The 16020-nt window shown below is 41.4% G+C and overlaps 1 protein-coding gene across 1 annotated transcript in view; it reads right to left on the bottom strand.

Annotated features, from left to right (window-relative positions):
* Window positions 1–385: 385 nt before the first annotated feature.
* UBE3D (ubiquitin protein ligase E3D) overlaps window positions 386–16020 on the bottom strand; it is a 213983-nt gene continuing 198348 nt past the window's right edge. The window contains exon 10 of the mRNA XM_019520433.1: window positions 386–806. Coding sequence (XP_019375978.1) covers window positions 786–806 — 21 coding nt within the window. The 3' untranslated portion in view covers window positions 386–785. The remainder of the gene's footprint in view (window positions 807–16020) is intronic.

Here is a 16020-nt window from a genome sequence, read left to right as displayed (position 1 = left end):
CAAAGAAGGGATGAAGTATCTCAGAAGGACAATGTATGCAAGGATGTATTGCCCTGGAGACAGATGAATTCTGTCAAAAGAACTCCTAACAGCTCCTACAAAGCCTACATTAGCACACATGCTTCTTCTTAAAGTTGCAGGGTCATTTCTTTCAAGGAATCACAGAATCTTTTTGTTGTAAATTTTAATGGAAGTAGTGTCAATTTCATTTAGTTTTACACAGAGTACAGGCATGGAAATACCAGTTTCTCTCTTGAAAAGGAATGTGTGCGATGCAGACCGAAGGTTGCTGGAAAACATCATTTTGTATTTTTAAATTCTATTTATCTGGTGACCTTTTAGGTTTACCAACTGAAACAAAGTAGAAAAAAGTACTGCATGCATTTCTTAGAATTCACTACATTGAATACTTTATACCTTCTATTGGCTGCCTGTTCTTCATTTTCCATGCAAGACAAATCGGTTTATGAAGTACTGTGCTATAGAGAGGTTGGTACATAATTTCTTCACCCTTGGCAATGAAGAGTTCATCATTACAGAAATACCAGTTTTCTGACATGGCAGATAAGTCACTCTCAGAACTCCAGGTATGTAGCATATGCCTCCCTGAGTTATTGCTCTCTGTTACTGGCTTTGTATTTTCATAATAAAATAGAAAGCTAGAAAAAGGATGAAATAAAATGTCTTTCTTTTTATCCATAATGGCTCTGAAATTATCCTTAAATTTTTGTGTTCCATTTGAAAGTTAACTTGAGAAGATTTTTCCACTAATGTGTCTGGATTCTTCATATCTTTAAAAAGGCAACCTATAAAAGGAAAACAAAAACACACAAACAAAATGTTAGTCTTAACATTGTAGAAAAGGCACAAAGAACTTTTCTTTACTCCATTTAAAGAAATATGGACTAGAAACTACATATCACCTAAAGAAGAAAGAAAAAGTATATTAATCCAAAGATGTTTGGTATGTTCACAAAGCAGTGGGTGTTAAATGAGAAAATGACTCTACTTAGTTTATTTTATTTCCTATTTTTAAATGCATCCCTTTCATGTCCCTAAGCCCAATATGCTTGCTGCTGAACTGAATCAGCTGCAGGAGTTTTCAGACTGCAGCAAGGATTAGCAAAATGATCTGTTCTGTATTACTGTAAACGAAAGCCAAATACGTCATTTTTCTCCTTGCATGTCAAATGCTGTTTCTTTCTCAGTGACAAAGTACAGGGCATTCATCTTGTCCACCTTAGGAGGACAACTGACAGCACTCTGAAACTGGCTTAGATTTAAATCCCTGATACACTACTCATTTTGCCCAAAATACTCACTTGTTTAAAAGATGTTGTCTCTTGTTGCTATGAGCAAAATCCTGATCCCATCAATGTCAGTGGAAAAAAAAAACTCCTTTGCATTTCCAAGGGACTAGGAATCATTCCAAAGACTACACCTTTATAAAGAAAAAACCCTGAAAGGGGGTAAACTGCGTGGAAAACTGCATGGTTCAGGACATGGAAAATGTCTTTTCTCCCTTCAATGAGGAGGACAAAAGACAGTACAGAAGGAAAAAGGGATGTGACCTGGTGACCAGAGGTCCCAACCCATCAGCTGTTGGATCACTGGAATATCGTAGCTGTCCCTCCATGTCCCATCATGCTGCACATACTAGAATCCAACTAGCATATGACATTGACCAACTGTATCAACAGAGCAGCTCTCCCTTGATAAACAAACTCATAGTATGTAAGCTATACGTAGGATAAAAAGTAAACAAAACTGATGCCCCATAAAAACAAAGAAGGAAGAAATATCATGAGAGATATACATCTGAAATGAAATCTTCATAATTTTACAAGAAGGAAGCAAGTTTTACCACCTGAAACCTGACACCCTGCTCCTGCCTTTGTGATGATGAAAATTACCTTGGACAGAGCCCAGAGATACCTCACCACATAAGAAATTCCTGCCCAGAAGGGCATTCCCTCTTTTTACTCTTCTGTGAAATATGAAACATCATAACCAGAAGGAAATATGACTCCACATCCTGCTTGCCACCAAACAATTTGGAGGTAAACAGACGATTCCAACTTTTCTCTGAGCCTAATCTGCATAAAATGAACTGTTCCAAACAGATCTTACCATACCTTCAACTCTCCTATGATATATGAACTTTCATTTCTACCTAGGAGAACTTTTACAGTCTTTTTTCCTATGCCTGAAGAAGGGTGCCTGTGCCTGAAAGCTTGTAAATAAACATTTTTTTTCCAAACATCTAGTTGGCTCTAATAAACAATATCACTTCTACCACGAGTTCTGATTCCTTTTGCCTCTAGACCAATATGGCTACAACCTGGATATCTGAGACGCATGCTACATTTTCTCCCTGTGATCTTTGCATGTGTAATGGATCCAATACATAAGCAATTAGAAACTGGATACATGTCAATAACACCACGGATTTCTTTAGTGGGCTGCGTATTTGTGAATGCTGTGCTGCTCGTTTGACACTAGACTATACAATATTGAAAGCAGTGCTGCTCAACTTTGATATGGCCAGGGGTTACGTACAGTGCCAGCCTGTAGTCCCTGGGTTGCACAATGATGCCAGTATGCCGTGGGGGTAGCCTCTGCCCTTGCTATGTCAGTAGCGCACAGCCCTCTGTCCCCACTCAGGCAGCTCTGGAAGTCCATGAAGGCCTCTCTCGTGCTGTACAAGCTACACAGGTGACATGCAGAGCCTTGCTGTGCATCAGTGAGACTGGCAGCCCCCGGGGTCTTCAGGTCAAAAGCTGGCCCCTCAGTTGAACAGCCTTGATTTAAAGAGTGGATTCAGTATGATGTAGCTGTAGGGACTGAACTGCAGATAAACCAGAAATTATACAGTTCGCCATTTTTAATACTGAACTTCCCAATCTCATGGCCAAGAATATAGTCAAGGGCGAGTTAAATATCTGGAAGAGATGATATAGGTAACTAATTGGCTTCACATACATCTAGGAGGATGTCTCTGCAAACTGGTCAATGAAGGGATTTCATCAATGAAAACACCAGTAATAAACGAGATGTGATCAGTGCAGATCCAGAGGAGGGTGCAGTGATATGGCTGCATCCATCTTTTGGATTGAATCACACCCCAGAAGCCTCTGGGTACTTTTCTAAAGCCCCCAAAGCAGGTAAGAATCTAGCTCTTTCCCTCTCCTGCTCAGAAGCAAATCCCTTCCCTTCCCACCCACCTGCTACTACTACTTTCCACACTGTCCACGGGCCAGGGAAACTTCAAAGCTGTTCCTGCCCACTGCAGCTGGGCTGCACAGGGTGGGCTCACTGGGAACACTGACAACAGCAGAGATGATGGGCAGGAGGGGTTCCCTCTTTCCGCACCTGCTCCTGGGGGCACAAGGCAGGTGGGGGAACCCTTCCCCAACCCATCTCCACAGCTGCTGTTGTCACTGTCCCATCTGAGCTCAGCTGCCTCATAGCCCAGCTGAAGTGGGCAAGACGCTTTGAAGCTTCCCTCACCCCTGGACAGCAGGGAAAGCAGTAGCAGCAAGCAGGGGAGGGGATGAAGGGGAAATGCCGCTAAGCACAAAGGGGAAGAGGGGATTCTTACCTGCTTTAAGGACTTTAAAAAGTCCCCAGAGGTTCTAGGCACAGTCGGCCTAAACTGGTGGTTGGGGGAGGAGAGAGAAAAGGAGGGGAAAAGGAGGCGTGGCTCCAGGAGCTGCTCCCACACCCCACTTTGCCAAATCCTGGATCTGAAGGTGGATACAAATCAACAGTTTAAAAAAATAATAATAAAAAAATCAAATTTTTTTATTTACATCAGATCTCTTTGATTTAATTGTATTTTTAAGATGCTTTTTAAAAAAACCCTATATAGTTTTAATTTAAGATATGTTAGAGCTCAAAGATATCATTATGGAATAAGACTTATAACTTCTAATTATATACTAGTTGAGACAATATATTCATGTAACCTTTTTAGCAATGTTTTATAAATAGGTCACAACAGGCCATGGACTATATTAGGGGCCCAATCTTATGGGGTCAGTCTAGAAGATCCCATTAAGCATCTCTGTGATGCTCAGTTTTAGTTCTCAAACTGTGGATTTGTGTCTACAGAGATAACATCCTTGTTAACAGCAGTATATGAAAATGAGAGATAACAGACCTGATTACCTACCCTTCAGCCCTATTGTCTCTCTGCAAGTCTGTGTACACAGAGGCAAGTCCTTACCTCTCTCTAAAAGTGCCAAGTTATCAACATTACTAAAGTTAAATGAATAAAGGATTGTGGGGGTGGAATAGATCTGGGCAAGGAGGAGGAGGGGCAGTGGAAACAAAAGAAAAACATTTTGAGCAGACTATTCCAGAAGTCTTGAGGGATAAGTTTCTGGGTATAGCCTGTCCATTGATTTGAGATCTAGTGAGGGAATGGTATGGTAGAAGGGAAAACCTATTATGGCAACAGGCTTGTCAGGCCATTAAAGAGACCCTGTTTGGGAATATTTTAATAAAGTTATCTGAAACAACAATACACTTTTTGTAGAAAACAATGATTAAATTTATGACTGGTCAGGAAGCCTTTAAATCATGATTTAAATCAAATCCACCCTGCTGGATCTGCTCCTGGATATGATCATAGCCCTTCTTGGCTAAAATAGAAGAATTCTGAACTCCAAATCATTTCAATTGTTCCAAATCCACTTGCATTTCTAAGAAATTTTGGGCAGAGCTGGACAGTGAGTCAAGCTGGCCAGAAAAATGGGCAGCCCAATGAACCAGCTTTCTAGAATGCTAGAAGCCCACCTGCTAGCTTGGTTTCCCTTCAAAGTTTTTCCAAGTTGTGTTGGTACTGCAGAATGTTTTCATACTACAGAGTCCCCATTTTCCAAGACAAAATTGCTTTGTTGAACATTTTCCCACCAACTCTTCAACGGCATTCCACAAAGCCAGGAAAGTTCTTGCAATGAAGGAAATTACCCCAATAAACTAATGACTCCCACTCTCAAAAGACATAAAATGCCAGAAAAAGACAGTATGTCTGTCACTTTTTCTGCACGTGTACCTACCTAATGAACAGAGACAGCCACATAATCAGTAATGATTATAAAGCCTTACCTAGCCAGAAAATGTGTAAGTAGCACAGACAATGGACATAATCTTGGTTCTACTAAAGTCAAAGACAAAGCTCTCATTGACTTCAGTAGGTCCAAAATTTTGTCATAAAAAGGCAGCAAACTAAAAAGGAAGAGAAGTAACAACTGTTCCAATAAATCAAGTTTAATGCTTTAGATATTTTTTTTTAATGTAACAGTACAGGATCCTTCACACACTATCATGATATTATTACAGTTAATCAAGTCATTTGATTTGGCCATTTGTTCTACAGCATATGCACAAGATATGCTTTATCATTTCTTTAAAGGTGGTTATTTGCATTATTTTTCTTCACAGAAAGTTATTCTTATTATGTTTCCCTATCATCTGATAAACATAAAAAGCTTAACAAAGAACCCTTTGTAAATTATTTCATTTCCATATATTACCAAAGTGAATAAAAAATATGAGGGGAATCATTCCAATATTTGATATATATATTAGAAAAAACAATAATTATTTACAATATTTAAATAAATTCAATAAAATACATGGAAATTAAACCTCCAGTTTATTAAGTTTGAGATTTCCCTTGTTAAATTCAATGGAAAGCCTAAAAAATGCAATGACAAAGCTTATAAGAGACACCCTATGTTTGTTCAGTAATAAGAGAAAGTGGTTCTTCAAATCTTTCTGCATAACAATCACTATTTTAAATGTATTCAGTCATTGTAGCAACATCAAGATATCAATATACATATACATATATTCAGCACCTGAGAAAGGCTGAAAAATTAGATAGGGGGAAAGATTTTTCAGCCTTCCTCAGGTACTGAATATATGTATTCATATATTGAATATATTGATATCTTGATGTTGCTATAATGCCTGAATACGTTTAAAAAATGATTGTGAAGGACAGATCTCTAGATAGGTAGAGACAGGCAGATTTTTCAGCCTTCCTCAGGTGCTGAACTAGAGGTCCATGGGGTTGGGGTCTTTTTTTTTTTGTGGCTTATCTGTCATTTTATTTTTTTTCTCTAAGATATGGAAAACTTGTTTTTCAAGGATCATTCCTGACTGTTTCAGTAAAGCCTAAAAACATAGCACTTGAATGCTTTTGGCACACTTTGAAAGAGAAATACTGTACAAATAACTTTTTGATCTATAGGCTAGGCTTTGGCAACCAGTTCTCTGATCAGGTGTTCCAAGAATTTTTTTCATTTTGCACAGCTGGGTACACTGCATCCTTTTAAAAATATTCAAGACAGCTTATATAATCAATATAAGGATTTATTTTTGTACTTTAGGTACACTCACTTATGACAGAAAATATTACTTCCATCTACTGCCATTTGTTTCAAATGATGTTAATCTTAATCTTTTCCAGTCCTGAATAAAAGTTTCAACTTTCCATCTTGCTACTTTTCACAATAAAAGCAGTTTCTAAGAACTTCACATAATAAATGATTACAAACTCCACATTTTTAAGGATTTTAAAGATATATATAATGTAATATAGCACTAGATATATGCTGAAGATAAGTTATGCAAGCTTATTTTTTTAATCATAAATGATAAAAATCAGCAAAAAATGTCACTGCAAATTCTCAGTGCAAATTCTCACTGCAAATTTCTCAGCAAGGGAAAACAAGGACATGTAGTTTATTCTTTATGTAGTAAGGATCTTTTTCTTTCGTTTTGGTGAATTCTGGTAGATCAGAAACTCAACATGAGTTAACTATGCAATGCATTCATATGAAAAACAAGTACTGTTTTGGGCTGTGTTAAGAGAGGCACCATATATAAGGCATATGATATGTATAATGGTGGCAGTCTGCCAGCTTAAGGAGCCTGGGGGCAGTCTGCAGGCTGACAAGGGTTACAGCCCAGCCAGAAGCAATATGAGGTGATTGCAGGCTGCCTAGGCAACGGGACCAGCTGGGGGAAATAATTAGCTAGAAGGGAGATAAAAGGCTCCCAGGAGGGGGAACCAGAGGAGGGGGCTTCCAGAAAGACCACAGGGGGAGAGTTAGGCTCCTTGGGAGAGACAAGCAGACAGCTGGGAGCTGGAAGTTGAGAGTCCAAGAACCAATAGCTGAGAGCTAAAGGGAGAGAGCCAGCAGGTCAGCAGAGCTGCTGGCTGCTGAATGGCCAGATGGGCGGGGTGGGGGAAATGGAGCCCCCTCACTTCACCTGACTCCCCACAATACTCCAGCCAGGGTAGCTGTGGAGGCTGCAAGGTGTGGGGGGCCCATTCCTTGTCCTCTCCCCTTCAGCTCTGGCCATTCAGCAGCCAGCAGCTCTGTGCTGGCTTTTCCCAGCTGCTGAATGGTCAGAGCTGGGGGGAGGGAGAAAACGGAGCCCCCTCACCTTGGAGGCCTGACCCAGCTACCCCCCCCCAGTACTCGAGCCAGAGTAACTGGGGTTGGTTCGCAAGGTGAGGGGGTGCCCCCCCTGCCCCAGCTCTGGGCATTCAGCAACCGGGAGTTCCCTTGCTGACAGCCTGGGAGCTGTGGGAGGGCTAGGGGCGGTCTGGCCTAGCTGGCCTGGGCTAGTGCAGGCTGTCTCCAGGCCCCCCTCCCCCCAGCTGGTGAACATCTGTTGGGCTGCGGGGTAGAGGGGAGCTCTAGCTCATGGCGCTTTACATAATGCACCATGAGTTAGAGTGGGTCCCTAACATCTGTCTGTGCCCTTTGAGTAACAAGGAAGTGTCCTACTGGGAACTTTAAAAGATCCCAAAAATGAAAGCAAGAGACAGGAAGAAGTAAGTTGTGAAGGGAACAGCTTGCTACAAGGAACCAGGCTGCTGTGCTGGGGCTGGAAGAGAAAGCAGCTTCCATTTCAGTGCCGGAGTGGACAGAGGGATTTTGTTTTATTTACTTAAAGGCTGACCTTTGCTTTAGAAAACTGACTGAGAATCTCATAAGGTTGCAAATTCTCCTTCAAAAGCCAGCAGGCCGAGTGACCCACTTACTTGTACACAGGGATCAGTCCGTTTAGGGCCTTACAGGTCAGAAGAGCACCTTATTGTGTATTGGGAGCCAGTGCAGACTCTGGAACACGTGAATAACTAGCAACCCACCCCTGCCAGAAGTCAGGGTGCTGCATGCTGTACGAACTTCAACTTCCAGACAGTCATCAAGGGAAGCCTCACCTAGTGATTACAACCGTTTCTTTCTAATGAAGTCTCTTCCACAGTGCTCAATGACTTTGAGCATTTCTATGCTGCAGTACCTCAATTTTCTTTATTTGAGTACTGCAATGAAAAAGTCCAACATTTCTCTCTCTCAGGGGTATGTACAAATACAAGCTCAGAATAACAGTGCTCTGTAATCTGCTAACAATACAACAATCTTTTTTCTGAGCAAAACTGAGTCATGATGTACAAAATTGTACTTGTGTTCCTTTACTATAGTTCTGAGGCACTGGTCTGATCTCACCATGGATCATTCAAGCTGTGCTAAAGGTTTTATACATCAGGAAACTGATTTTTCTAGTGGGCTGGTAAAGCATTCAGAAAATAATGCAACACTAAAATTATCTGCTCACTTTTGTATGCCTTTGACTTAATTTGTACATGGGTCTAGGGTTCTCACTTGGGGCTAGAAAGGCAAATCATTGGCCCTTTTAATACTGACAAAGTTTGTATTTAAAAAAAATTATGGACACTTGGTATCAATATCTAGTTATGGTACAAAAGATAGAACCTATCAATAATTGCTCACATAGCTTGAAAGAAGTGTCTATGGCTTTTAATTCCCTAACAACATTTTGTTTTGTGTAGATTTTTTTATATAAATCTTCCCCAAGTGTTACACAGAGTTAAATAATTCAAGAGCATTTCTAGTAAGAATCAGAGAAGAGTGCTGTAAAGACATTCCATAGTGAATAAATTAAGCATTCAGTCATAGGGCCAACAAAAACTTAAGTGGGATAGGTGAGGGGAAAAAGCTGTATTTTTAGAAAAGAACTGAAAAGCAAATGGAGACCTGATGAACTAGAGAGATAAAAGAAGGCTGTTCCAGATGACAGAAGCTGCTGCAGAGAAATCTCTTCTACCCAAAATGGTAATACTGGGTGAACAGACAGAGTGGATGTCTGGCATTACATGAGCAGAGGCAAAGCTTGAGTGCGATGAGTGGTGTGTTTTAAAGAAACAAGATCTGTGAGTTCATACTACACAGGCAATTTTGCGGAGCTGACAATAGATACAGGAGATGCCAGAGCAGGAGAAAAGAAAAGGACAAAGCAGTTCAGTCTTTGAGACAATCAGCTGTAGGAAGCTGAGAGTAAGCCAGAGGCTTATTTAATCAAAACAGGGAAGCACTGAAGAGGCTGAAAGTAGAGCTGAAGACACCAACACAAATTTTTAAATTGCTTCTACATTTTACTGACTCCAAAGTGAGAGAAAAGAATACTGAATAAATAATGAGGTATGAGTATGCTCTTAAAAAGACAGGACATACAGCTTCTAATACCTACAGGTCTCATACTACTTAAAATCACAGGTGTAAACAACACATACACAGAACCAATACGTGATATCACTAGGCAGATGGAAATGTATCTCTACATTTTCTCCTATTTAATCAAAAGGGATAGAGTGACTTAGAAATAGTCATGACAATTCAATTTCTAGATATAAAATATGATAGGGTGATTCTGTTATAAATTCCAGGAAGCATTCATAGATTTAACTGCTATGGTTTTACTTTTCTTATGTATCCCAAAGAACCCTTGCCCCTGTGACTAACATACAAAATGTCAAAAGTATCTCTCAAATGTCCAAGTGACATTTTGAAATCTTCCAGTACTTGGAATTGTTAGAAGAAATTGGAGAAGTCTACCCTGATTAATTTTTCATTCTACATTTTATTTTAAATTGAAGTAGGAAAAGATACTGACACACCTTTCATGGGTTTCAGAAATCATTTACACAATGAACAAACAATGTCAACATAAAGTGGAAACTTGTACTTTAATTCCAAGTGCGTGAAACTGTGCGAGTCAGGCCTGACATAATCACTCACTGATCAGTCCTTTTTAAGAAAATTTTTGAGGAACAACAGCATATAATCAATACCAAAAGATTCTTAACTATTTGAATATAGCCACCTGTCAAGAAATTAATATTCAAATGTACTTATCTATATGTAAACTGATTTTAACTGGTAGTATAAAAGTGAATCAAAACACAGACTAAGGCCTGCTCTACATCTAGTTTTATACTGAAGTAACTATTTTGGTTAAACGTGCAATTTTACAATGTACATATGTAACTCTGCATTCACATGTGTGTAGATAAGGCCTTCATTCTATTTGACACATCACCACACATGCACTCAGTTTGCACTAAGGTAAGGTTCAGGTGAATGAGGAAGGCAGCACTTCTGTGCCACATCTAGGCCAGATCTCCACAAACATCTGGCTCTCGATATACTAATGTCACCAACAACTGTAGGTTCCAAGCTCTACCTTTTCAAACAAACTAAGAAAGGAATGAAGGGACTGAACACTCATGCATATATACTTGTACAATTATTTCACTAAAGCACAACCAGAAGCAGAAATCCACCAAGGTGCAGAACACAGTGCATAAATCACCACAAAGTAAGATTTTGAATGCATTGTCTTGAAGTGCTAAACCTGGGTGTCTCCTCTGCATTGTGTCTCTCTCCATGGAATAACAAGACCCATAAAAAAGCAGCTGTCTTAAACAGACTAAGTACTGTTGGGCCGTTATTCATTTCTATCTATGAAACTTCTGCTTGGGAGTACACAGCCATTTTGAGATTTGAATGCTGAGAGGAGTAGCAGTCAAATGTATCCCTATGCTAACAATGGGATTTACCAAAGGGGGATATTATTTCTTCAAGACAGCTTCCTGACAGCGTGCAGACTCACTGGCACTGCTCTAGTGTTATACTACCTGCAGGCTGCTCTAAACTGTACTGATGTTTTAGTCTCATTTTCTACTTTCTAGGGTCGGGGGTGAGTGGGACACTAGTAACTTACATTTTGCCTTGCTCTGCCCCTACTTGCCCAGTGCCAGACAGGAGACAAGCAGATGGTGTAAGCATCCTGAAGTCCACTTTGCACACCTAATTAATCACAGCCACAAATTACAACTGTCCAAGGAGAATTACCCAAGGTTGATTCTGAGATTGGGCATGTTTCATGGCATCCTTTGAACATAATGTCCTGAAGAGTCAGCCATGAAGCATGTAGCTGACTATGAAAAGAGCTTTTTATACAACTAATTTCCTCCTAGCACTTCTGGCTTAAGCAAATCATAGAAGGCTCAGCTGGCATTAAATGGGGTTGACCTTCTGAGGCCATCAGGATTTGGCAAAGCTGAACTCGCTGCCATACTACTAAGAACAAGCAGAATTTCAAAAACAATAGTACTGCCAAAGGAACAATGTACCAGGCAAAACATGAAGACAGTCTTGCAAATTCACTGATAAGTTGGGGGATAAAAGGACGGAGTGTGGTCAAATGAGTCCCAAGTATTAGATCTGGTAAAAAGGAGTTTTTATGAAACCCAGGATGAATAAAAAGATAAAGTGTCTGAACAATTATTATTATGCCTTAATTTTAAGAGAGATGGACCCTTTAAGAAACTAAAATATTTCCCTGAAGTGTCTGTAAACCAAACATTATAATGTTGTATTAGTGCAGGAAACCACAGACTGGAAAGGAACACAAAAGAATTGGAAACAGAAGTGATGGATTAAATTGTCTTGATGTATTACACCTGGAAGGGAAGAAATCCTAGACAATCTGGGGCTGAGAACCAGGGGAATAAGGAACACGGCTTTAAAGCAGGTGTCAACAACTTACCCAGTGGGCATTGGCAGAGTTCCAGTGGCAGGGGGTTTAAGCAGCACCACACTGCAGCTGGCATGCTGTGGCTGGGGGGCAGCAGAGGCAGGGTCCTAGTGTTATCCTTTTTTTGGACCTGGAGCTGGGTCATTCCAGACTGCCAACACAAAAAGGTTGCCAACTACTGCTTTAAAGCAACAGCTATCATTTCCTGTGCAAGGGATCAGCAAGGTCTCCACAGTTTTGGAACTCTGTGAGGTATTCTACCCACATGAACCCTATGGGAGATAAATAAATTAATGCTGACCCTACCTTACTACACCTTCAGCTCTCCTGTGAAATATGAAATTTCATTTCTACCTAGAAGCAATTTAAAATTTTTGCATTCTCTTATGCCTGATGAAGGGTGATTGTGCCCAAAACCTTGCAAATAAAGATTTTTTTTTGCAAATATCTACTTGGTCTAATAAAAGATATCACCTCTGACATGAGTTCTGATTCTTTTTGCCCATAGACCAATATAGCTACAAACCCCTGCTGGCCCTATCAGTATTCCTTTACAAGGGTATCTCTTCCCTGCAAGGTAGGCAGTTTACCAGAGGCGCTGGAAACCCATGGAAAGGCCTGGCATCATTGGTTGCATTGCTCAAATAGCCAATCCTTTCCCCCCACGCACTACTTCTGGGCACGTACACAAGTGCAGGCAGCTTATCAAGGAAGCACTCTAACTCATACTGCTTTACAGAAAGCAGCATAAGTTAGAGTGCTATTGAACCCAACAGACGTTGGCCCATTGTGTGGGGGGGCTCAAAGCCTGCCTACACTGCCACTGGCTAACAGGCAAGGCTGCTGCAGCAGCCTCCCAGGAGGCTGTCAGAGTTCCTCTATCATTAGCTCCACTCCCTGTCAGTTGGCAACTTTCAGCAGTGCCTGGGAGGGGAAAGAGATGGAGCCCCGCCACTTTGCTGCTGCACATCTGTTTCCCTCCCCCGCAGCTACCCCTGCTGGGGTTTTGAGAAGAGCCAAGCCAGGCCTACATGGTGGGGATGAGGCTCCTGTCTTCCCTCCACCCTGAGTACAAGTGCCTTGACAGTGGCAGAGGCTTCCCGCCTTGAGCTGGGGGAGAAATGGAGCCCCCCCACCTCACAGGCCCAGCTAGGCTCCCCCCTAAACCCCAGCAGGGGTAGCTGGGCTGGGTCCATGAAGTAGGGGGGCCCTGTTACCCTCTTCCCCACACCAGCTCTAGGTATAGCAGCCATGAGTCTGGTGTTGTCAGAAGCCTCAGGTGGGGCAGGAACAGAGCAACTTGACAGTGGCAAAGGCTGTGCACCCACAGCCCAGGTGAGAGAGAGGAGGGGAAATGGAGCACCCAGTCTCAGGAGCCTGAACCACTCTTCACCAAGATCCCAGGAGGGGTAGCCAAGCTGGGCCCACTTGGCAGGGGTACTCCATTTTCCCCTTGCCCCAGCTCTGGGCGCAGCAGCCTCTGCCACAGTCAAGACACTCACGCAGGGGTTGGAGCAGGTAGAGGAAGAGTTCTCCACATCACAGACCCAGTGACCCCTCAGACTCTAGCTTGGTGGGGAGGTATGTGTGGCAGGAGAGGCCTCCTTTTCCCATGCCTCTCTCCCTCCCCTGATGTGCAGAGAGGAGACTCTGTCTTCTTTCCATGACAGCCCCGGGGGAGGAGCTGGGCTAGTTCTCGCCTACAAAAGCACCAGTCCAGCCTTGCAGAGCCACACAGGATGTAAAGGGAATTGCCCCAAATTAACCCTCACAGGGAACCTATACAGGGAACCTCACAGTTCCCTCAGGCACTCTGTTAGGGCACCCCTGTCTGATGCTCTATCAAATGAGAGTTAAGTTGTTGTTCAATAAGCCATTTTAAAAGTGCTCTCCAGCCATGAATGTTTGTTACGTTATAGCTGCAGAGTGCTTTCAGGAGCCTCAGTACTTGAAAGATATAATTTCTGTCAGTGCTCTCCATGTGAAAGGTGGGGAAGGAAAATGCTTCATCACAAGCCTGAATTATAAAGGAATTTCCACAAATGCAAACTTGCAGTGTTTTCCAGTCTCTTGTGTACAGTAGTATGACCCAGACAGATTACTTATTTCCCATGTTCAAACTGGGCAAAAAAATTAAATGTAAATAAGCAACCATGTTAATTACATTCTTTTAGCTTGAATTGCTTGCAGCACTGTTTGCAATTTAGGCAAGGAATTTTCTTTTAAAACATTATTTTCAATCTGATGGTATCTCTTTCAAATTGCATGAAATAAACCAGCCTACAAACCAGCATGCATTCTTTCCTCCAATTCCTCTTAACAGTATTAACATCTCAAAAGAACACAGTTATACTAGGCTGCTTGGACTGACATGTAATAGAGGCAAACATGAGATACAGAGTGCCCTCTAGGTTAGGGACAGAAATTACACATAAACCAATACAAGTAATCAGAAACTGGTTCAGATCTGTAACACAACAGAAGTCCAATGTAGATAAACTGATTTTGAAATTGCAGAAACCAGTTTAAGATAAACCTTGAGAAATATAGTATCAGTTTTAACAGATTTAAGTTAAATTATTTTAGTGAACTTCTGTTCCAGATCCCTTCCAGATTCAAGTTAACTCACAGTCCCCCAGCATCCCAAGATGCTTTGCAACTCCTCTGCAAACCCCACATCACAAGGTGGGTGGACTAGCCTTGGACCAGGCTGTCTGCTCCAGTCCAGCAGGGAGGCCTGCTCTAGAGCCCCCCAGCTTTTGGCCTGGGCCACTGCAAGCATATGGCTGTATTTCCAGAATCAAAAGTGAGTATCTGTTCACTTGCTTATCAGTTCAATCTATTCATCTTAAATTAAACAGATTGAATCAATTCAGCCTCAGGCTTTTTTGACCATCTGTACTTAGACTTAAAGTAACAGCCTGTGCAGGTTCACTTTAAGGTGCCATTTTGCTAACCTGACAGTGGCATTCCAGCACATGACCAGCCTTCTAAGAAAATTTAAAAGGGACCAAAGGGACAGACAGAAGATAAAACTCTACTGGCTTCTATTCTACATCAAGACAACACTGGGGAAAGAGCTCCCTGTGTAGGAAATGCTGCTTTACAAGAAAATAAAATGTTTTAAGGGAAAGAGAAACGTGATTTTTAACTCCAAATTTAAACGGATCAAAAACCTCACCATTTTATTTTGCCTCTTTACCAGCCCCCATCCCTGTTCCCTTGTTCTTTCTACAACAGCCATTATTCTGAGTAGCATGTGATGAAGAAAAGCACAGAGACAGCCATGTTATTTACCTTTGTTAGACTTAAATAGAAACCAAGGATATAGATGGAACTTGGTGCTAATACTGTATTGTAATTACTGATCTAAATCCAACCAGAAACAAAAAAAATAGACTTTAGGATTTTCCTACTCAACAGCAGATGCTGTTTGCTTTACACTGTGGCAATTACTGTTATGAACTTCAAACCTCAGCTAATCAAACAAACTTAGCAGCACATATTTTCTACATCAAATGATTTAAACTGCAAGAGGAATGAATACATTTCTGCCGGAGGGCGTACACATTCAGGCAGTTCAGAAAGACACATTTAACTATAGCTCTGATGTATCCCAGCAGTTCCAAGCCAAGTAGTCCGCTTGCATTTTTGTGGGACAATTTTAGTTGTCCCAAAAGATCCATACAAAGATACCAGTCCCCCGCTACAAAAAAATTATCTCAGGCCTATTTTTCAGAAAGGGAAAAGGGAAAAGTTCTGTTCCTAGGTGGCAACTCTGGTCTTCATACAATGGGAAAAGAATGGAAGCTTTGAACAAGGAATAGAAGACACAAAAAGAGGAAGGATTTTGAAAATCCAATTAATGGGTTTACTGTGGGGCCCACAAGCCATATAAAAATACTTATAACCAGTTACAGAAGGGTTATATTTGGGGGAGGAGGGAGAGATAGTTTCATATTTGGTAGGGTCGGAAGGGACCTGAGCAGATCATCAAGTCCGACCCCCTGCCATGGGCAGGAAAGAGTGCTAGGGTCAAATGACCCCGGCTAGGTGTCTATCTAGCCTCCTTTTGCAGACCCCCAGGGTAGGAGC

Source organism: Gavialis gangeticus, unplaced genomic scaffold (assembly GCF_001723915.1).
Source record: "Gavialis gangeticus isolate Ggan-Ray unplaced genomic scaffold, GavGan_comp1, whole genome shotgun sequence".
Lineage (NCBI taxonomy): Eukaryota > Metazoa > Chordata > Crocodylia > Gavialidae > Gavialis > Gavialis gangeticus.
This window is presented reverse-complemented; position numbering and strand designations above follow the sequence as displayed.